General features: G+C 32.4%; 3 protein-coding genes across 15 annotated transcripts in view; 1 reads left to right on the top strand and 2 right to left on the bottom strand.

Moving 5' to 3' along the window:
* The window catches only part of LOC115879221 (zinc finger protein 467-like), a 32,309-nt gene extending 20,691 nt beyond the window's left edge, over positions 1–11,618 (bottom strand). For 2 of the 4 annotated variants that reach the window (XM_030895922.1, XM_030895923.1), the window contains exon 1: positions 11,313–11,618. The gene's annotated coding sequence lies outside the window, so the exon portion shown is untranslated. Of the gene's footprint in view, positions 1–3,648; positions 3,895–11,312 lie in introns of those variants that run through there. The other 2 variants (XM_030895920.1, XM_030895921.1) reach the window with 2 other exon arrangements.
* A 326-nt stretch (positions 11,619–11,944) lies between these two features.
* On the bottom strand, positions 11,945–12,698 carry LOC115879225. The gene is made up of 2 exons (XM_030895926.1): positions 12,555–12,698; positions 11,945–12,456 (listed from the first exon to the last, which is right to left on the bottom strand). The coding sequence occupies exons 1-2, from the start codon at positions 12,566–12,568 to the stop codon at positions 12,138–12,140; spliced, it is 333 nt and encodes a 110-aa protein (XP_030751786.1). The 5' UTR covers positions 12,569–12,698; the 3' UTR covers positions 11,945–12,137.
* Positions 12,699–13,018: 320 nt separating this feature from the next.
* LOC115879220 (histone-arginine methyltransferase CARMER) overlaps positions 13,019–24,111 on the top strand; it is a 37,649-nt gene continuing 26,556 nt past the window's right edge. For 9 of the 10 annotated variants that reach the window (XR_004049676.1, XR_004049673.1, XR_004049674.1 and 6 more), the window contains exons 1-3: positions 13,019–13,848; positions 13,920–14,657; positions 15,260–15,511. Coding sequence is in view for 4 of the 10 variants with exons in the window: in XM_030895916.1 (XP_030751776.1) it covers positions 13,218–13,848; positions 13,920–14,657; positions 15,260–15,511 (1,621 nt within the window). In the remaining 6 variants the exon portion in view is untranslated. Of the gene's footprint in view, positions 13,849–13,919; positions 14,658–15,259; positions 15,512–15,749; positions 15,863–24,111 lie in introns of those variants that run through there. The other variant, XM_030895918.1, reaches the window with a different exon arrangement.

Raw genomic sequence — 24,111 nt, 5'->3', positions numbered from 1 at the left:
ATTTAAACCCGTGTATTTGTATATGCGCTTTGATTTTTTAACATTCTCCGATGGTGGCAGCACTTGAGGAAAATGCACCAAGCGACCAAGTCTATATCCAAAAACTAGCGAAGTCGACTGGCTGTGATCAAAATAAGACAGTATAGTAAATTTTTGACTGTTCGCTTATTCTCTTTGACCATAGATATAATTGTATAGTGTAGATCACTGTATGTAGTAATTTTGAAATAAACATTCTTCATGTAAGTACCTAGTGTAAATATTTCATTGACCACGTCCTTGATATTTACATAATAATGATTCAGGACTCGTAATAGTAGTTCTTTGGAATTAAAATAGAAAATAAACCTTGATATCTCAAGCAAAACAGACGACATTTTGATTTGATTTGGAAACAATAAAGGACTAAAATAAAACCAATACTGTTTTTTTTTTAACTTTTCCGTAAATATCATAAGGTATTGGTGTAACTCTGTAATACATAGTGTTTGTCTTAAGAATTCTCACGAGCTTTTTCAGAAGTATCACGCTTTATTTTGCACAATTTTACAAAAAGCGTGAGAGTGTTTTCTATTTTCAGTAATGAAATACAAATTTCCCTTGTACCGCGTTATAGAGATAGTTGAAATGTTTTGGATCAATTCTCAATTCCTCATGAACCAATCCTCAATCAACATATTGTGTACAAAACAATTACTAGAATGTGTGAAAGGAGGGTTAATCACCGCGGCCTTTTACAGATCTATTCCCCTTTCTTGAGTTAACGAATTATAGCTCATCATACAGTCTCAGGGATTTGATAAAAGCCAGTATCTGAGACAGTTTCACAGAGGCTAGTTCTCCATCTCCGATATCAATTGTACCAAAGTTTATGGTACGAATGGTTGTTGTCTCGGCGCACTCAGTGATGAAGTATTCTGGTGTTCCTATAGACTTAAAATGGTGTTCCCCATTTTCCCCACAAAATCTGTATTTGCCGTTATTCTATCTAATTTACGAAGTGTTCGTTAAAGAGACTGTGTCCCGTTAAAAATCCGGTGACAATTCGAAAATTGTTCTTACTTAAATCAAGGAAAATCTTTAATTGAAAGTGATTTTTTTAATAAATAGGGCCATTTCAAATAAATTTTTGATTTGGCGTTTCCCTAAAAATTTATTTGATTCTACAAGGTGATCCAAAACCATAGTTTTATCGAATTTTTCAAAAATGGTCCCAAGACAAGAGTGTAAAATCTGTTGATGCACACTGCTTATGTGCTCATTCACGCGGCTTAGAGAGCGGATGAAATCGGATATTTCATGAGTAAAACTCGAATTTGAATGGAGTGTATATCACAATATTGTATTATATATACCAACTAACAATGTAGTTGCATACCAGATATATGACCTAAAGAATTTTAAGGAATGTTTCAAGTGATGGTTGTTAGGGCTGTAAACACTGTAAATAACTTTCTGTAAACGCTGTAAATAAAATATTGTACCAAAGTTCAGTGGATGATACATTGTCATCTGTTGAAATGACTGTATCCCATTAGGATAAAAAAAAGCACCACCAGTAAATAGTACCCTCTACACTAGTGAAAATAAGTATACTTTCAGGACATCGCCATTGGTTTTGGCACTAAAATATGTGTGAAATAGTATTTCAAGAGTCGGTTTACCATGTTCTTAAAAATAAAAAAATACCGGGTGCGTCTCAAAAGTGGCTCACATTTATAACTTTTTTATTTTTTCAGATAAAAAAACGAGACTTGGTATGTTAGTATATGATATAAATTAGGACTGATTTTGATTGCCGAAAACAATTGAATATGTCAATCAATCCTAATTTATGTCATATACTAATATACCAAATCTCGTTTTTTATCTAAAAAAAATAAAAAAGTTATAGGGGTGAGCCACTTTTGAGATGCACCCTGTATATTAATATTATTTACCCTTTCGAGGGCTGTAACTTCATTTAGGGAAAGCATTTAGGGTATATGCTCATGGACACCTTTTGTTTTATTTGCATCTGTAGAATCACCCACCAAAGTTAGATACGCCATTTTTTCACACCCTGTATATGTGAGGTATTCCAAACAGATATTTGTAGTGTTTGCCACTACCTGTATTACGTATTAAGAAAGTGCATTTCCCGATGTTATGGCACGGTAGTAGATTTATATTGAATTTATCTTATCTCTTGGCCATATTCTAGGCATATACGGGGAATGATATCAATTTTATTTCAAATAAAACTTTATCCAACACCTTTAAAATGTTACTTGTGTTAATATGAAAATTAAATTAGCATTTAGGAAGGGCAGTTCAACGATATGTTAAGTCTTAAGCTTACTACATACTAGTCAGCTTCGGAACTAAGGGGGGGCAGACCGGGGCACCTGCCCCGGGCGTCAATGTCAGGGGGCGCCAAAATCATAATATAATATGGTTGAAAATCAAAAAAATTGCTCCACAAAGCGCCTAGCATGCACCTTACCTTCTTCTATCAAGTATTCATTTTACTTTAAAACGCCCAGTTAGTTTTTGGACACATTCTAGAGTTTCATTCAGAACCTCGCAATTAGTGGAATAAATTAGCGGTTTCAATTAGCGTAGAAGATTGTCCTTTAAACTTTTTAGTTTACGATCATTCACAATGTTTAAAAAACACAATTAAAATTAATAGAATATCCTATCAACAGCTTGCGGTAGTCAGTTGTGTCCTTAAAGAAAGCCCTTAGAAAGCCAAATATTTAGCTTATAAAACAATAAACTTTTGATTTCTAACCACGATTTCTCTTGACGGATGCTAATCAATGGCCAAAATGACATTTCCCGCAAAATTTGAAGTATAATTAGTGGAAAAGTCAAAAGTTTGTTTACTTTTTCTACTAATTGAAAATGACTAGGTACCACTAATTTAGACGTTCTGAATGCTTACATTGAAATTAAAGGAACAAACTTCTTCGCTAATTGAAACCACTAATTTATTCCACTAATTCGGAGGTTTTGAATCAAGCTTAGTGGCTCATTCTGTCCCGTTTACGAAAAATGCCTACCTATATCTAGATATTTGTAAGTTTTTTAAATTAATTTATTGCAAACGCTGGAGAGAGGGGGCGCTACTATCAATTTTTTGCCCCGGTTCAAAAAAATTGTAGATCCGGTGCTGATACTAGTACATACTACAGTACGGTGTGCTATTTTTTAAATTTTTGACATATTTATATTATTCTATTACATAAATTAATGTCATAGAATATTTTTTGTACTACTCTCGTATATCTGCTATTACTGTTGGAACCTTTGGTGTTGCGTATGATCAAAAAAAGGTTTAATCCTCTGCTGATGATGCTAACATGATTAGCAAAATGCGCGTCCAGTGTTAAAAGTAAAGTGTTTTAATGTATTGCAGCAAATTAGTGTTTTATTTTGCTACATTACTATCTACTATTTTCTTCTATAAACAATGCTTTATTTTACAGCATAAGTACTGTCCCATTAAGTTCATACTGAATGTTTCTTATTTCTTTGGCGAGGTCCTTGGCATTTTCACATATGCAATAATAAACAACTGGTAACAGTACTTTTCTTAGAAATTAAATAAAATGCAACTAGAAGAGAGAGAATCTATATGAAAAAAATAGCAATAGTACAAACCAAATCATCTGTAGTCGCGTCCACTGCCGATCCAAAGGAAAAACCGAAAGTGTCGCGCCGATTCAAAATCGAAAAACCAGAGCCGATAGTACCGCCGGATACGAACGCGCGTCCTTGAGGAACCCCTGCCCTTATCACTTTGACACCACTCTTTCTCACATACACACACACCACGAATAGGGGCCCACGAAACAGGGGGGATGCTTAATACAAAATAGTAGGACCGCAACGGCGTCGCGCAGAACGACCTCTGCGTTCGGGTACCGCAAAGGGGGGCCCCGTTCCAACGGTACCCGATGCACGCGCACCGTTTCTAACGGGTCACGTGACAGCGGGCGCCGCGCTCGCTCCTTGTCTGGCGCACGGGGACGCCCTGAGACACCAACATCGAAGAGAAATCGACTCGAGCGAGACCCAGTTACCCAGATCCCGCGGCGGTACTTTCACCTTTTCGCGGCGCGGCTGTTCGTCGTGTAGATTGCGGCTTAAGTTTTAGAAGCCGTCGAATGAGGTCCATGATGACGTTATAGTGGTCGTATTCCCACGAAAAGTCTTAGGGATTAAAGGTCTTTTTGTCCTCGCTATCTTTTTTTCCCTACAGGCCCTGCAGTTCTATCCAATCACCGTTACTGATGTATTTTTATATAACGTAGCAGATAAATTTTTTTTTACAGGATCACTTTTTAAAATATCTGGATCTGCTTATTTCTAGAGTATTTGTAGAATGTTTAGGAGGGGGGTTAAACACCGCGACCTTACAGATCTATTGTGTGTTCCCCTTTCTTGAGTTATACTCATCATACAGTCTCAGGGCTTTGCCAAAAGCCAGTATCTGAGATGGCTCCACAGAGGCCAGCTCTTCATCTTCGACATCAGCAATACCAAAGTTTATGGCACGAACAGTTGTCGTCGAGGCGCACTCAGTGATAAGGTGTTCTGGTGTGTCCCCATTTTCCCGACAGAATCATTCGCCGTTGTTTCTCAGCTTCAATCTACTAAGGTGTTCGTTGAGGAGACAGTGTACTGTTAGAAACCCCGTGACAATCCGAAGATTGTTCTTACTTAAATCAAGGAAAATCTTTGATTTTTCTCGGTGGTATGTTCTGAGGAACTTCTTCAAGTGTATTAGACCGTGGGAGGATTCCTATTCCAGTTCCGCTTTAAGTTGGTTTCCGCTTGGAAAGCAGAACGGTTCTGGTCCAGTTAATGGAGTGTTCGCTCCTTTTCTAGCCGAATCGTTTTTGTTTAACCAAATTAAACCCAAAGTAGGAGGGCTTTATTTTCTTTGCTTAATTAGTGCAGCTTGTCTAAGCATTCTTCGACCAACTTCGAATTGATGGTTATTGAGTTGATCGCTTTTAGTGCTGCTTGACTATCGGATAAGATGACTATTTCGTGTTTTCGATAGTTCCTATCTAAGATAAATTGTACGCAAGTACGCATCTTTCAATAGCGTAGATTTCTGCCTGAAGGATGCTGGGGTATTTAGTTTTAGACCCAAATACTCCTATCCCTGTCCTTGCTTTGGTTTTGGAAGCGTCATTATAACACGTTATGGAGTCTTTTACATTATGAGCAAACGTTTCTCTCTTCCAATCCTTTTCCTTGCTCAATACTACAGTGATGTGTTTCCCAAAATTGTAAATTCTTGGTATGTGATTCACTGCTTATAGTTCTTGAAGGACAGAGCTTCAGTTATAAGAAGGTTGTCTTTTATATTTTTCATATAGAGGTAGAAAAAATAGTAGATAACTTTTAAATACTATTGTTTTTCGAGGTATTCTCCGCGAAGAAAAAATGCATTTTTGCATCCGTTAGAACCAATTCTGAAATCAGTTATTGCACTCGCTTGTTGGTATCTTCAAAATTCCGTTTTTGAAGACGCCGGCTGCATCTTCCGGAGGCTGGAACCTTTGACCACACAGTTCGTAGTAAAAAAAAAGTAAAAAGTTTGTTGTTGTTTTCTTGCTTTAAAAACTCAATTGTTTTTCGAGCTGTGTGGGCACTTGCATTGTGTTTTTGGATGATGATTCGCCGTTGAGGGTTGGTTTTTCGAAACTCAGCAATTACTACCGGCAAACAAATAGATATGTACCAATCAGCAGTAGCAGTTATTTAATCTTACAGATGAATTGTTGCTACATGACCCTCTGTTGAGGCAAATGTCACCACCATTATTTTGGTGTCACCATCTTTAGTCAAACTTTCGTCTGATTTGGTTCATCTCGGAGCACCCAAACAGCCGACTGACGTTACTTTTCAGATTCATAAGAGCAAATCCAGGATTTATCACTGAAAGTATTATTATGTAAAATTTTTGAGTTTTCTGTGTTAAACCGGTGTAGAGTTTTGACACCAATTGATTCTAATTGATTTCTGTTCTTCCGTCAACAGATGCGGTATCAAACGAGAAACTATTTTTTACAGATAATTCATGTAAAATTTTTTGAATTTGCAGTGGTTTAACATTTAGATGATTTTCTCGAATATGGCTCTCCACTACTTTCTCCATCGTTTTTTGTATGAACGATGTGTGACTAATAGGCCTAGATGATAGGGTTGATCCAGTCAGTTTTGCCTATTTTGTGTATGAAGATTACTTTTGCTCTTCTCCAGATGGTTGGTATACGTAATTGAGGGGTATATCCGCTGGGTATTAGCTTGGTATTATGGCGACTGGTATTAGCGATGGGTGTATCCCATCGCTAAGCTGCTTCTTGTATGTATATGTATGTATATGAAGTAAATGACTAAAATCAAAAACCTTAGATTTTAGTCATAAACTTGTCTAAGAACTCTTTTTTTTCTAGAAACCGAAAATCAATTAATATTATAGGATGTTCCATTACAAAACACACAACTTTGATGTGGAACTTTTTTTGAGAGTACCCTGTATAAATAATTTTTAAAAATGCTCTAAATTAACAAATAATACCCTAACTAAACATACATAATATGTTCCACAATATTTAGGTGCAATACAACTGTCGTTCTCCTTGGAACCTCTGCCTCCATGTCATATGGGAGGCGCCAGCCTGTATAATTGAGTAAAGATTTTTTTATGTTCTTTTAATAAAAATTTCAAATGTTAAGCCAAACTCGGTCTCTAGGCGCAAACATCGTAAGAGTGGTTGAAAGAATTTCGGTTAAAGAAACGAAGCAAATAAAATCTTAGAAAGTAGTAATGTCTCCGTATAACTCTTTCTCAGCGTCTTCAGATTATTTTGGCCAGTGTCGTGCTTGAATGCATTGGAATTCCGAAATTGTATACAGAGAATCAAGCGGTAATTAAAGGAGTTCTTGGTTCTGAACATTAGTAAGATTTTTTAAAACATTTCAGTTAACGGTTCTGTAGATTGTTCAACTACTACATATATATTTTTTAATTTTGGTTTATGGTCCTACCAAAAACATATAAACATTTGGTAAAAATATCTTCAGACATCGCATCATTTTAAAATATATTGAAACCTTAAGTAGGAATAATTTGTAATAAAATTATAAAAAGGCAAAAAAAAAGATTATCTGGTACTTTTAAAAGAGAAAGACAACCTACTTCTCTCGAAAACTTAGCGGCAATTGGTGCCAAATCTTTTAAGTATATACCGGGTATGTCTCAAAACTGGCTCACCCCTATAACTTTTTTTTTCAGATAAAAAAAAAACGAGATTTGGTATATTAGTATATGATATAAATCAGGATTGATTGACGTATTCAATTATTTTCGGTGACTTCCTGTTTCACCGGAAATTACTACAACTTTTGAGTTTTAAATAGCACCCTAGGTATATTTCTACTTTATTCGATAGAAAATGACACTCCGAATAGAATGACATATATCATATGTCAACTTTTGACATTCTCGCTTAAAAAATCGTATTTTAAATTTCAATCCAGTGTGCCATGGTTGCCCAAATCACATTTTTAATCTCAATGTTTTCAAATGAAACGAGGGTGGCTCATTAGCATATTTGGAAAAAGTATTTTTTTACGAATAATTTATGGCACTTAAAACATTAAAATTAGCGTTTTTTTTTATTGAAAATGTCAAAAGTTGACATATGCTATGTCATATTTTAGCCTATTTTTAGTTAATGTTTTTTTTAAGTTAATGTCTCTTTTTGCTGCTCAGACTAATCAGGACGGGGCCTACTTTGTTTACGCGGAACCCGAATCGCGGTCCTCGGCCATATCATTCTCAATGGCCTGCCGACTTGGCAAGTGTCTAAAATCGACTATTACGACGTATCCGATCTCATACGGCCTCGAACCGCCGTGAAAGAGCAGTGTGTATAAATAGATTTTACTATTGTCACGGAACAACAGCACAACACCACCCGTTCATTCACTCGCATCGTCTAACGTCGCTTAACGTCGGTGATCTATTGGGAACCGGTGCTCGACGTAGATGAGCACTTGCCTTATTTTCAAAGTGTTGTACAAAAAAATCAGAAAAATCAATCTACTTTTGAATTAAAATCATGTCAACTACTGTCACTGTTACTATGTCCAATACTTGGATATTCTTTTGTTGACCGGCCATACTTTGTAACTAGGGTTTCCGGAACAGGAGCTGTTTTTCGGAACCGGGAATTTCGGAACCGGGAATTTCGGTACCGCGCACCGCGCCTCTTAGGAACCGGGATTTCCCGTTTTTCGGGTACTTTTGGTACTTATTTTCGTCTTTCGGTAATTTTGGTACTGACTAATTTTTGTTCAATGGTGGTACAGTTCATCAATCAGAAAGTAAGCGATGGTTTTTGAAACTAAAATGGATAAAAAAATTGAGATTTTTAATGAAAATAATATCAAATTATTAAGTAATCAGTCATGAAAAAATTAGCGTGAACACAAGTAAAGAAAAAAGTATAGGTAACTTAAATTTCACATCAAACTCCATAAACCAACTTAACTAAATTTGAGTCAAAGTGCAAATATCTATTAAAATATAACATAATAAATATTATAAGAACTTCAAAAGAAAAAAGAAGCAAGAACAATAAGAAATAGCATCATTACTTATTTAGAAGAGTTTGTAAAAAGTATCCAAGGACTTTCTCACGTAACAAAAAATAATTTTTTAATTATTGCTACTGAGGCCCGGTTCTGTGACGGGCAAAAAGATCTGAACCCTTTAATTAAAGTTTCCAGAGCCGTACCAAAGAATATCTTAATACCCGCCGTACTAAAATATTTTCGTTCAACGATTGTGGAGTTCGTCAATTAGCAAGCAAGGGATGGTTCTCAAAAGTAAAACCGATAAAAAAATTGAGTTTCAAACGAAAATAATATCAAATTATTAAGTCATGAGAAAGTAAACATGAACACAAGCGAAAAAAAAAGAAAACACAGGTAGCTTAAAAATTACATCAAACAACATCAACCAACCTCGAAACCAACTTTAATTACTTAACTAAATTAGAAAAAAAACTTAATAATAATAATAATAGCTCCCGTATATAGCGTTTAACGCTTTGGGAGTAGCAAGGTACAGCTTGCCAAGCTAGAGCCGTTCGGTATACAAGGAAGGTAATGTGGCTAGCACTACGCTTCAACCGTCTATTATTACCTCAGGATTGTGAATCCCAAGTACTCATTTAAGGCTAAGTCGACCTAGGTAGCCAAACTATTTTTATTTTAATAAAAATAGTCGGCTGATGAAATACCGGGTGTAGGATTCGAACCCACTACCTTGAGATTAGTAGACGAGAGCCTGTACCTCTACGCCACCGGGCACCCTCCCCCCCACCCCTTAAACTTCAATAATTGCTAATCAAGATTATAGAAACTTCAAAATAACTTCAGAATAAGAGACAGCATCACTACTTATTTTTTAGAAGAGTTTGATTTCGACCGCTAGAAAGTATCAAGTCTATCGCACGTAACAAAAAATATGTTTTTAATTACTGATTCCCGAAAGTACCGAAAGAACCGGGAATTAATAGTTTCGAGTCCCGGTTCTTTGATGTCTCAAAAGAACCGGGAATTCCCGGTAATTTTGGTACCGGGACTTCCCGGTTCCAAACCCATTTGTAACCAAATCTATGAATCACAAATAATCCTCATAATTTTTACGAATTGGAAAAATTATTCTTTTCATTGAGTGTTTTCAATATTTTCACTTAGTTAACCTAAATAGTAGGAAACCTTTATAACTATACTTGTTTACCTTAAAAGTCGTATAGTTATAAAAAAAACTTAAAACATTTTTAAGCAGTTTTAAACGCAAAAGTAGACTACAAAATTGGAATGAATATTACATCTAGAAAAGTATACGTGGCAACGATGAACTCTTTCTGTATCGATCAATCATTTTTTTAGTTTCATTTTTTATTTGTGAAAAGGAAAATATCTATGAGACCACGTAAACCCCGGAATGCAAGTTTTCTTCATGAAATTAGATTTCGGATTTCGGCAAACCCCTCCTCCTAATAAAAGAATTTCCCCTACACAATCACCCCTAAATTTGAGCAGTTGGAGGGTGAAGAAGTCTCGGTGGGGGGCAACTCCCCTCCGTTTCTGCTCGAGAACAAAAATGTAGCGACGTTGCCAATTCAACACAATTTCCTTTTGAAATGTTATTTTCTATGCATACTAGATTGAAAATTTTAAATAAGCGCTCTTCCTAGAAAAAACATATTGATTAACGGAATTGACTCATAGATTAGACGTCATACATGCAAATGCACTCAATTGCATTATCTTCTCGTGCAACTAAAGAAAAAACAAAATAGTTAAGGCGTAGGTTGAATTGCGATGTGAGCCTTGCGAAATGCGTTGGCCTCAGATATTGCCTTGAAATAATTCTCCTGTAGCTATTAGGATTAGGTATATCGGCAAATAAAAACACCACAGGAATCATAGTTTTAAAATCAATAAATTTATATTTAAAATGTGTTAACAAAACAAAATAATTCAAACTGGGCTTGACTGGACTAAACAACTGTGTTGTTTGTTATTTAACAGTCGTAATACACCTGTGCAAAGAACAATACATGAATGAAATTGTTTAATTTTCAAGCATAAACCTATTTAAATTTTATAATATACCAGGGAGTAATTCTTTGAAATATTTACATAACGACAGAATTTATTTTGGTATTATGATAACCTCAAATTTAGTAACTTTTTTAAAGAGCTTTCCAGTTTTTTAGTAAAGTTCGTTCACCTGACTTCTTTGTTTAGCAAAATATTATGCAGGAATAATTATTGAAAGATGAGAATTTATTATTAATAACTAGGTAGTTCAGAATAACCTAGGAAGCAGATAGATATTTTTGTATCAGTAGGTACCTTCAACAGAGTCTAAAAATTAACAGCAATCGAAAAAATGGCCACTGGAGATAACACTTTGGAATTTCAGATTTTAGGTCGTTCACCTTGAGAGTTCCAAGCAACAAAATCAGAAAAATATTTCATCTGAGAGCCGAGCTGTATCTATGACGATGACGCTTCGCTGCCTAAACGTGGTGGAGGAAATCCACCACCACTTTCCTATCCTAAAGATTGTGGGGATGAATACGTATGTTACGAGCACCCCTTCCACAAATTTCTACATCACAGCGACGAAGCTCCCTACCCTTGGACATACGCGACCCGCGAAAACCTCTGTGTTATCTCCAGCAGTCACATCACGGTAATTTTGCTTCAGATAAAGTACTTACCGTCGTTTAAAGTTTTTAAAACACAGTCTAAATTCCATAAAACTTCACTGAAACACTACTTCATCATGTCCGCTAGTCTCCGTACATTTCCGTTCTACTTGGCTTTGCCAAGAATTCTTGTTCAAACGTCATCATAGAGGGCATTTTAACTACAGTTATTTTTCATTCAAATTTTTCGCGCGTATTCCTAAACGTATTGATTTTTTTATATTTACATTTTCTGCATCTATTTAAGCCTTTTTTAATATTAAGTTACATAAAGTTTTAAACTTTAATATCTGTAGTAATAGATATAAGGTGGTTTTTATAAACTTGAGGTTATATATTTATATTAGGTTATTTATTTATTCTAAAATAGGAAAAAATATAATGTATTTTACTGGAATTAGAATTTTAGAAATTTTTTTGCTTAATGTATTAATGTTTCTTGTAAATAATTATATTTCTAATTTAATATCAATATATGTCGTGAATATATTGCAACTAGTAATTATCTCTATACATCCACAATAACATGTAACCCTGTTTGACAAATACTTTAAAATTAAATTTCTAAAATACTAAACAGAAATAAAATTACAGAATATATTATAGTAAAATTGAGATAAAATATAAAATACCTTCCTAATACATAATCATTACAATAAATTATATTTTGTACAAAATGTCATTTATAACTAAACCTCAATATTACAATTAAAACAAACTTATTTATTGGCAGTACAAAAAGAATGTATCGATCACTTTTTACAGCATAAAAATACATCTAACACTAGTCAATAAATGGCTATGCTGTATAAAGTCACATTTTGATAATGTATGTATCTAAATTTGATGGCATCCTCTATTTAATCGTTCAAGATACATCTCATATAACACTTTATTAATATTGAAATAGTGAGGATTTTGAGATTCATTTAATGCTGGTGAATATGGAGGACTAAAATTTGATTCTATACTCCTTTCAGATTCACTAGGAGAATCTGGTAGCCTGACATTTTGTGTATTTGATGGTCCTTGTAAATTCCATTCTGCGCTTATTAAAGGTCCTTGTTCACTTAACATATTGTGAATATGTAAATTATTAATTCTCTTTGAAAGAGGCATAAACTCTGTCTCATCTTGAAAACTTCGTGTTCGCTTCCTAAAAAACAATTCTCTGTTGAAAGAAGAAAATGACAACTCTATTTCTATAGAGAAATAAAAAGTAAGTTATACAGAGTAAAATAGCACTATACTTACCTATTATGGGTCATCTTAAGTTTTTGTTCGAGTTGTTAATTAATAATCGCTAAAACTGAAATCTAATGATTTTTTGATTCAAAGAGAAAAAAATTGTTGTCAAATTTGACAGATAAACATGCTCGGTTTGTTGACAAGTAATAAAAAAGTGAATTATTTAAAAATATAATCTTTGGTTTTACGGCCTGAGCTGCCAAGGATAATTTGAACCATGATTTGAACTAGAGCCCTCAGCTATCCCACAGCCTTTGGCCTTTGGCCCAGACTTTGGTCTTTGCCAGAGCCTAAAAGTAGGTTTACTTATTCTATGGTAGGTAGGGTATTCTTTACTTTTTGCCACAGCGGGAACTAGGTATATTAGCCATAGATTAACTTATTAATATTCTAGGGATATTTATTTCAAAAAAATCAAGTTTTCTTGTTGGCTGTGTTGGTCACACTGCTTTCATTTTGGGAGGTTATTATTTATGTTTGTCAAAAGATGCGTGCGGGAAGAAAACAATAAACGTTCTTTTTTGGAGTGTAGCATTGACAGATTTCCAAAAAACGTGGGTCATAGAATGAAATAAATATTAAAGTTTAAGTTTTTAAGTGGTAGTCTGCATTCGCGTGCACAAAAATTATAGTTTTCATTCAATCAGATATCGGCTGAAGAACCTCGTTATGGCCCACAAAATGCATGAAGTTTTGGTGTTTTTAGTTAAAGAAGAAAATTTTAATATACCCAAATACAACAGAAAAGTAAAACTTAGAACAGATTATGATCCACAAGGTATAAGCATGAGAATATTCGAAATGGATGAAACTACAGAGCTATTAGAGTTTCCTGTAGATTCTAGTAGTGAATGCTGTAAAGTTGGAGCGAAGTCATACATGTTTTCATTTGACAATGAATCTCTGCTAATTAAATTTAATACTACCGAGGAAGCGCGTGACTTTGCCGTAGCAATAACAAAAATCAAATCTGGCAGAGATGCTTCAGTTTTTTCAGTTAGAACAGAAGATTCCTCTGCAACTCAGTATTTCCAGTTTTATGGATATTTGTCACAACAACAGAATATGCTACAAGACTTTGTTAGGACTTATACTTATCAGAGAGCGATATTATGTAACATGGAAGATTTTAAAGATAAAGTTGTATTGGATGTGGGTGCGGGTTCTGGAATTTTATCTTTTTTCGCTGCTCAAGCTGGTGCTAAACGTATTTATGCAGTAGAAGCTTCGACAATGGCTCATTATGCACAAAAACTAGTTGAAGCAAATAATTTTTCCAATTGTATTAAAGTTTTACCAGGTAAATAATTTAAAATTCTTTGAATTTGATCCATTGTTGATGTAATTGTGTTAATAGAATATTTGTTACAGGTAAAATAGAAGAAGTAGAACTTCCAGAGAAAGTAGATGTTATAATTTCTGAACCTATGGGCTATATGCTCTACAACGAAAGAATGTTAGAGTCTTATCTTAATGCCAAACGGTGGTTAGTTCCTGGTGGCAAAATGTATCCTTCTAGGGGTGACTTACATATTGCCCCATTTACTGATGATTCCTTATACATGGAGCAGTACAGTAAAGCCAATTTTTGGTTCCAGACCTGCTTTCATGGAGTGAACTTATCAGCAATCCAAAATTGTGCAGTTAAGGAATATTTTAGACAGCCTATTGTAGATACATTTGATGTTAGGATATGTATGAGTAAAAGTATTCGGCATGTAGTTGATTTCCTCGAAACGGATGAAACAGACTTGCACACTATCAACATCCCTTTAGAGTTCCATATATTAGAATCTGGAACGTGTCACGGTCTTGCCTTCTGGTTTGACGTGGCTTTTATAGGATCACAGCAAACCATCTGGCTTAGTACTGCACCCACAGAGCCACTTACTCACTGGTATCAAGTGAGATGTTTATTAGAACAACCATTGTTATTGAAGCAAGGACAAGTTTTAACAGGCACAGTTCTTTTAATTGCTAATAAAAGACAAAGTTATGATGTTACAATAGAGCTTACTGTTGAAGGTACCACACAAACATCTAAAAACACCTTGGATCTAAAAAATCCTTACTTTAGATATACTGGGGCCCCTGTACAGCCTCCACCAGGTATACCTACATATAATTTTGCTCCTCATATGTTTTATTTCATAATTTGTTATACATAGTTATCCAGCTTTCCAAAAAAGCTCTAAATACAATCATTGATTTTAAATATAAATATACCTAGGTTCATGTATATTGTAAAACAATGATTATTCATTTGAAGTAGTTGTGAAAAATACAACATAATGTTTTGACTCTCCTTGTATATGCTATGTACAGTGTACCTATTTAGTTCACCTTGTTTTAAAAGGAACACTGTTATATTTCTTACTAAAAAATGTCAGTAATTTGGTATTTTATAATTTTGGGAGAGCTTTAAATGTGCAGAAAATTTAGTCTAAAACATAACATAACATGGTCATATTTCAAAGACCACAAAGACCAAGAATTTAATGGCAAGTCTACTGAGCTAAGAAAATATAACATTCCATTTAAATATATACAACTACGGTTAGAAAATATGTTTGAATTGTCCGTATATTTTATAATAAGGATTGGAGTGAAAATCTCAAAACTGGAAACTGATATAGAGCTTTTTTAGAAGGCCGGCTCGCCATATAGAATATAATAGGTGACATTTTATAAAAATGTAATTTAAATTTTAGGTGTTTCTAATGTTTCACCAAGTGAAACTTACTGGAGTCAGCTAGATGCTCAAGGGGTACGAAATGCTGTAAATATGGTCAACGGAATGTCTGTAAATGGTTTGGGTGAAGTATCAATGGATACTACTCAAACATTAATCAATAACAATCTGATGGCAAATAATTTAATAGCTTTAGTTGATCCGTCACAGCATATGGGCGAAGCTCTACAACCTAATATACATCCTGGATGTATACCCAGCACAGGAAGAGGTATGTGGAATTAACTAATACATTTAATTTGTTAACGAAACATGAACTTTTTTAAATAATAACTGCTCTTCATTTAAATGATCTAAATAAGTTAAGATTTTTAATGACTATTTTTGAACCTGAAGGAATCTTAGATCTGTTAGGTCATTTATACAGGATGTATCAAAAAGTTCCCAATAAATTATTTTTTTATTATTGAGTTTTGAAAAAAAAAAATAATCATACAAAGTTTCTTTAGCACGTCCAATAACAAAAAATCGATTTTCATTCAAGGAGGGAAGAGGAGACAAAAAGTCAAAATGAAAAGTAGTTCAGAATTGATTTTACATCATGTACCAACTCTCATAAATATACAAGGACTTTCAAGAAATATCACTTTCAGTTATTTAAAAAAAAATAAAAATGAATAGAGATAATATAAAGCAAATCTAATAAAAACACAATTTTTAATGCAGTAATTTTATTTTACTATCCAGCAATAAATTGTAAAAAACACATGCCAATACTGTTGGGCAAAACCGTTATTTTTAAATAACAGATGAAACTGTTACTGTTATTTATACCGGGTGCGTGTCTCACCCCTATAAGTGGCTCACCCCTATAACTTTTTTGTTTTTTTAGTCATAAAAACGAGATTAGGTATGTTAGTATATGACATAAATTAGGATTGATTGACGTATTCAATTGTTTTCGGTCGCTTCCTGTTTCACCGGAAATGACCACAACTTTTGATTTTTAAATGGCACCCTCAGTATTTTTTTTACTTTATTCGATAGAAAATAACACTCTGAATAGAGTGACATATCATATGTCAACTTTTGACATTTTCGCATATGGTTTATTTGACATTATAACTTGCGGCTCGTAACGAAAATTTGACTCAAAAAATCAAAAGTGTGTGGTATCAAATTATTCGTAAAAAAATGCTTTTTCTAAATATGCTAATGAGCGTTCCAGTCGTTCCATTTGAAAAAATTAAGATATGATTATAAATACGATTTGAGCATTTTCTAACTGACCAGGACAAAACACTAAAAACATTAGACGATCAAATCTATTTTTTCAAGGCTCCTTGATTAAGAATTAGTGTTTTTAATATGACCATGGCACTCTAGATTGAATTTTAAAATGCAATTTTTTATTAAAGGAGAACGTCAAAAGTTGACATATGATATGTCATTCTATTCAGAATTTCATTTTCTATTGAATAAAGTAAAAAAATACCTAGGGTGCCATTTAAAAATCAAAAATTGTAGTCATTTCCGGTGAAACAGGAAGTGACCAAAAACAATTGATTACGTGAATCAATCCTAATTTATGTCATATACTAACATACCAAATCTCGTTTTTTAATCTGAAAAAATAAAAAAGTTATAGGGGTGAGCCACATTTGAGACGCACCCGGTATATAACAGCTTAAAATATGAGGTTTCTGTTATTTTTTGACTTTAATCTTAAAAATCTAAAAAACATACACATTGTCCAAATTGTAGTAAAATCATAAAAATCTTCGTATTTATTTCTTAATAAAAAAAGTAATTTATTTAAATAATAACTCTGTTTTATTTTTTAGAATATGTTTATTATATTATTAATAATTAATAAAATAATTATTTAAAAAAAATCAATATTAATATTAAAAAAAAATTAGCTGATAAGCATTCACAGTTTCTTGATATCATCATTGCTGATAGGTAAGTAAAATTGTCTTTGAAGAGTTTTAAAACGTAGCAAAAACAATGAAAGTACATGCATTTAGAAATATTAATAAAAATAACTAAGTAACTAAAACTTAATAACTAAGTAATAACTTTAAAACGTAAATAAATAAAAATAAGTTTTCAGAAAGCAAAATAGTAAAATAAACTTGCTCAAAACGATTCTAATAACAGAAGCTTATTCAAGACAATTTTATTTAGTTCAGTTATAATTAATAAATATTTTTATTCACCACGCATTATTGATGCTAAAAATACCTAGAAATCTGACAAAACAAAATCACTTTCAAACTATTGAAATAAATTCTGACTGTCGATATGTTTTAGAAAACGCAAAATACCCTTTAGTTATATTTTTTGCAAATATATGAATGTATTAAAAATTAGATAATTAAATTCTTAGGCCACCGTACACCGCGATCGACCGACACAGGCGAAAAATCTATTATTTTCCAACTCCGCTTATATCGACCCATTATGCTCGTAACAGGTTAAGAAACAACATATCTAAAATAACTGTTATTTTATATACGTTATTTTTAAGCTGTTACGAGGCCAACACGACCATCGACCGAACGTTCGCCGTAGCGCATTCCCCACTAGGGACTGTACCTCGACTGCCGATGCCGTCCGTTATCAATGATTATCAAAATAACTGAGATTTTTCATACTAGTTATTTTTTTGGATTGCTTCGGGCACCATAGCATTTCGTGGCCATGCAGGGCGCCGGCTTTGTATAACGAGCGGTCGATCTCTACGTGTCTTTATTTTATATCTGTTACTTTTTAGGAGTAACAATGGTTGCGTTATGTTATTTCTAAATAACTGTTATAAAATAACAGATAGTTAAATAACAACCCATCTCTACATGCTAACTCATTCAAAGTAATTTGATGATAGGCTTTTTCAATATTTTCATCCTCTATAGATGAAAAAATAATACATATTTGCTTACATTTTTTTTGCCTTGCATCAGTTTAGTATCTTAAATAATACAATAATTATTTACAGCATAGTAGAGAATTCGTTAAAAAAATATATACATGGTGGTCCGAACTGTATTCCGGAAACTTCGGCAGCATATTCTCCAGATAAAAATAAGTAAAAAAGTTCGTATAAATGTATGTCCTAAAATGCTTAGTTTCAAAGATACAGGGTGTAGAAATTTCATTTTTATTTCGATTTTTTCCAAATAATTTCTGAAGTAATGTCAATATTTGGATGAAAGTTAGTATTCGGGGGAGTTTTTTGGCATGACAAATTTGATATTGATGTCAATATGACTCCTATTTGTAGGGGGCGCCACTTACATTTGTTTTAACTGTTTTGAATAGTAATAACTTTTTGTGTCCGTACCTGTATAAAACTACTGAGTGAAAAAATATACATTTCCGTGACTTTTTACGTAAAAAATGTCTTTTGGTAAAAACGCTTCAAGGAGCCGTTCTCAAGATATTTAGAATGGAAATAGTCAATACATGTTATTATTGAAATTTTTATTTTTTTAAATTAATCATAATTTTTTCTGTGAAAAAATGACGATAAAACAGTTTCTGTTGAACTTTTGGCACAAAAACATTTCAAGTTTATGATTTCAGTTTAATAAATATTTAGTCAGCATGTTTAATTTATGTCAATGATGACAGGTATTGATAATTTCGATTTCAAATATCTCGAGAACCATTACTCGTAGCGATTTTTATCAAGAGATCCTTTTTACGTAAAAAACGTCGCAAATGTATTTTTTTTTTACTCCGTAGTTTTATACAGGTACGGGCGAAAATTTATTACTCTTCAAACCAGTTAAAAACTATATAGGTGGCGCCCTCTACAAGTAGGAGTCATATTGACAGCAAAATCAAATTTTTCATGTCAAAAAACTCCCAGACACCAATTTTGATCCAATTATTGACGTTACTTCAGAAATTATTGGAAAAAAATCTCTCTCTCTCGAAATAAAAATGAAATTTCTACACCCTGTATTTCCGAAAATAAGCATTTTAGGACATACATTTATACGAACTTTTTTTCATCTGTAGAATATATACTGCCGAAGTTTCCGCAAATCAGTCCGGACCACCCTGTATATTTCTTGAAAACCGTGAAAATAAAAATTGATATTTTTAAAGTTCCAAAATATTTAATATTTATGAAACTTGGTAAGACAACTTTTATGTGATTTTTTTGATATTTTGTTATCTCATATTGAAAGAGGATTTTTATTATAATGCGCAATTGCTGTCCTGCATTCGCGAATTTCGAGTTCCGGGCTTTACGCCCTGGGGCTACTCGAGAACGGTTCTGAAATGGCGCGGAACAGTTCTGGAACTTTATGACTCAATTGAATGGAGTGAGAGTATCGCGTTCTTGAACAGTTCAAAGCTGCTCAACTGCGTGAAAGGAGGACAGCAAATGAGAGTTGTCATATAACCTTATAACATAATGACAAAATGATTTTTTTATTGGATATGTCGAAGAAGTTTTGCACAAACTTTTTTAAAAACTGAAAAGTAAATCTCATTTGTTGCAAATTTTTTGGCATACCTTGTATTATGTAATGATGTTACAATATATGAGAATCTTTAAAAGGTTATCATATAATTAACTATTTTTTTTTTAATATTAATTGCTACATCATCTAGTACATATTTACTTTTCTAATATAAGTATATTTAAATAAATTACTGTGTGTGTATTTATTAGAACGATGTCTAGTATTAAACAATTAATTAATTATCCGCAATATTTGTCATTTATAAGAAACCATTATTTTCATGAATAATAATATTTATTATAACTTTAGACTTGAAAATTTTTCAACTGGTTTATAGTCTGCTTAATTTGGTAGTATACATCTGGAAATGTAAAAAATTAAAGTTTTTCTACCTACTTTAATTCAGATTTTGCCTTAATAAAATGGTTTCTGTTAGAAATATATATTAATAATGCTATTTTTATGTCCATTCACACGTAAGTAAACTAATCTAAATGGAATATTTCTTTAGAATGTTTATTTAAATTGCATTAATATTAATTGAAGAATGTATACTCTCTCTCTATTAATTCTCTTATAAACATCATCCACTTAATCTAAAAAAACACTTGGTGGCTATTACGTTATAAGTATATGTAACAAATATATAGAGCGTATAAATGTTTTTTCATTTTTTTTTATTAAATTTTTTTGTGATATTACGATATACAAACATATTGAATTGGAATTATAATTTTAAAAACTCCGTAATTTCTTCCTTCTTTAATGAATGTTATCATTTATTACATCTGAGAATTATTAGGTAATGAGCACTAACTTAGTATAGGCTTGGTGCATTCTCCGACAGTGCTGCCACCATCGGAGAATTTCGTAAACAGCCAGCTTATACAAATACACTAGCTTAAAGCGCGAGTACACGAAAAAAATGTTATAATATTATTTGCAAAGTATTGCAAGTGCAATTTGGGAAAATTCTAAAAAAATAAAAAGATAAATCTTTTGATTTGAAAAATACATGTCGACGAAATACTTGCTACAACCTAACCTAACTCCCTGTATATTTTGTAAGTCTCTTTTGAAAAAAAATTCTCCAAAATGATTTTTCGCAAAAACTATATCTACAGGGTTGTTCACCACATACGACACGGAATATTGTAGCTAAACGATTAGATTTTTACAAATTGTAAGTTTTGGGTTCGTTGATGGACTATTAGAGCTACAATTTAAAAATATTTTTACAAGATACAGAATGGCCCAAATAAATAAAAAATATCAAAGTTGTATTTTTTTAAATGGAACACCCTGTATATTATTGCATTTTTAGTTTCTACGGTTAAAATAAAGGTAAATTTGATTAAGGTTTATTACACTTAAACCTAACCGTTTTTGAAATATTTTCAATTTTGTGAAATTGCAGTATAAATTTTAAGGCTTCATTTCTCCGAGGGTATCAAAGTTTTTAATACTAAATATTTACTGAAGTTTATCTATTGATCAGTTATTGTGTTGCAATACTAAAAATTATACTACCTTATACACAGTGTTTAAAATTTTATTTTAAATAATTACTAGCTTTAAACGGCAATAACTTGTTTAATTTAAATGGAACACCCTGTATATTTTATGAGAATCAGATGCACAATTTAATTGTCTATCAAATTGTATTATACCACTTTTTACCTATCCCTTCAAGTTTTCGTAGAAAATGCATTTTCTTATAATTTAGACCTCAATTATCAATATACCCATGGAATATTGACATTTTAGATTGTTTTTAAAACAACAAATGTACAGGCTAGTATTATTATCGTTTTTAGCAAAACGATAATATTACTAGCCCATTTGTATGCAAAAAGAAAACTATGTAAATCTTTACAAAAGAGTATACCATTAATTAAATATACCACCAGTATTTCCGCCCAAATACTAATTAATTACATACTTAATTGTGTTCGTTAATAAATTATTCTAAATAAATGTGGATTTAAATCAGAAATCAATATAATAATAAGTTATGAAAATGAACGTCTTTGTTAAAAATAAGCATTTGTCAAAAAATGAAATATCATTTTTAAAGTGTTAGTTTGTTTTACCACACTGTCTAATACACATACATAATTCAGTTTTTTAGTATTTGGAGCGATTATTATTAATCAACGCAAACAGTCAATTAATGTAGTTTGAATACTGGAATCATATTAATTGGTCCTCTTTAACAAATATTTAAACAGTTTTTTAATGAAATAAACGAATTATATCGAGAATATTACTATCTGTACTCTTTAAAAATTTGGTACATCTTTAAAAATAACCTAAATTGTCAGTATTTCATAGGTATATTGATAAATGAGTTCTAAATTACAAGAAAATGCATTTTCTACGGAAACTTAAAGAGATAGGCAAAAAATGGTATGACACAATTTGATAGACAATTAAATTGTGCATCTGATTCTCATAAAATATACAGGGTGTTCCATTTAAATTAAACAAGTTATTGCCGTTTAAAGCTAATAATTATTTGAAATAAATATTTAGACACTCAGTATAAGGTAGTAAAATTTTTATTATTGCAACACAATAACTGATCAATAAATAAACTTCAGTAAATATTTAGTATTAAAAACTTTGATACCCTCGGAGAAATGAAGCCTTAAAATTTATACTGCAATTTCACAAAATTGAAAATATTTCAAAAACGGTAAGGTTTAAGTGTAATAAACCTTAATCAAATTTACCTTTATTTTGATCGTAGAAACTAAAAATGTAATAATATACAGGGTGTTTCATTTAAAAAAATACAACTTTGATATTTTTTAGTTATTTGAGACACTCTGTATCTTGTAAAAATATTTTTAAATTGTCGCTCTAATAGTCCTTCAACGAACCCAAAACTTACAATTTGTAAAAATCTAATCGTTTAGCTTCAATATTCCGTGTCGTATGTGGTGAACAACCCTGTATATGGCATTTTTTTACAAGAGACAAAAAATGTAGTAAATATTAGAAGGACCATTTTACCAAACAAAAATCTGTCATTGGTGGAGTTGGAAAATATTTATACTAAAATTTATGTAGGGGTGGGGGTAGTTTTCACCCTTCCCGTACTTATTCTTGATTTTTGTGAAAGTCAAATGTTAGAGCACCCAGCAAAACATAGTCACCCAAAATCTCATTCCAATCGGAATAACGATTCTTTAAATATCTCAAAATATGTGTTTATTTTTTGAAACTTTGATGCCCTCTAACGGACAAACTAAGCACTTTTGTATAGAGGTAAATTGTGTCCAATGAACTTATTTTGATTCCAAAAATATGTAGTAATTCTATGTCCACGGAATATTTGGACACCCTGTATACAGGGTGGTCTGAATTGTATTCGGGAAACTTCGCCAGCATATTCTGCAGATAAAAATAAGTAAAAAAGTTCGTATAAATGTATGTCCTAAAATGCTTAATCTCGGAGATACACGGTGTAGAAGTTTCATTTTTATTTCGATTTTTTCCAAATAATTTCTGAAATAACGTCAATATTTGGATGAAAATTGGTATCTGGGGATAAAACAGTTTCTGTTGAACTTTGGGTACAAAAACATTTCAAATTTATGATTTCAGTCTAATAACTATTTAGTCAGCATATTTAATTTATGTCAATGATGACAGATATTGATAATTTCGATTCCAAATATCTCGAGAACCGTTCCTTGTAGCGATTTTTACCAAGAGATCTTTTTTACGTAGAAAATGTCATAAAATTATATTTTTTTACTCACTAATTTTATACGGGTACGGACGAAAAGGTATTACTCTTCAAACCAGTTAAAAAATATGTAGGTGGCGCCCTCTACAAGTAGGAGTCATATTGACATCAAAATCAAATTTTTCATGTTAAAAAAACCCCAGACCCCAATTTTCATCCAAATATTGACGTTACTTCAGAAATTATTTGGAAAAATTCGAAATAAAAATGAAACTTGTACACCCTGTATCTCAGAAACTAAGCATTTTAGGATCTACATTTATACGAACTTTTTTACTTATTTTTATCTGCAGAATATGCTGCCGAAGTTTCTGGAATACAATTCGGACCACCCTGTATACTGTTTACTCCACGCTCGAGACGCTTCCGCTTTGAAAGTCAGACGACCTGTGTGCGGACGCTAATATTTACTACCCGAAACAGCGTTACATCACAAACTTCGTACCTGAGAAGTTTACTGTTTAAATAACTACATTAGTAAAAACCAAATTACTTAGTTCTGACTTCTGACATAACCACTATTTCAATACTATTTCAATGCGATCAGCGTGAAAGGTATTCGGGATGGCGTGAAATAAAGTAGCCGGACATTCTGATTTCTGCCGTACTGAGCATTATTGTTGGAATTTT

The sequence above is a fragment of the Sitophilus oryzae genome, unplaced genomic scaffold (genome assembly GCF_002938485.1).
Source record: "Sitophilus oryzae breed Bouriz unplaced genomic scaffold, Soryzae_2.0 scaffold_1576_pilon_pilon, whole genome shotgun sequence".
NCBI lineage: Eukaryota > Metazoa > Arthropoda > Insecta > Coleoptera > Curculionidae > Sitophilus > Sitophilus oryzae.
This window is presented reverse-complemented; position numbering and strand designations above follow the sequence as displayed.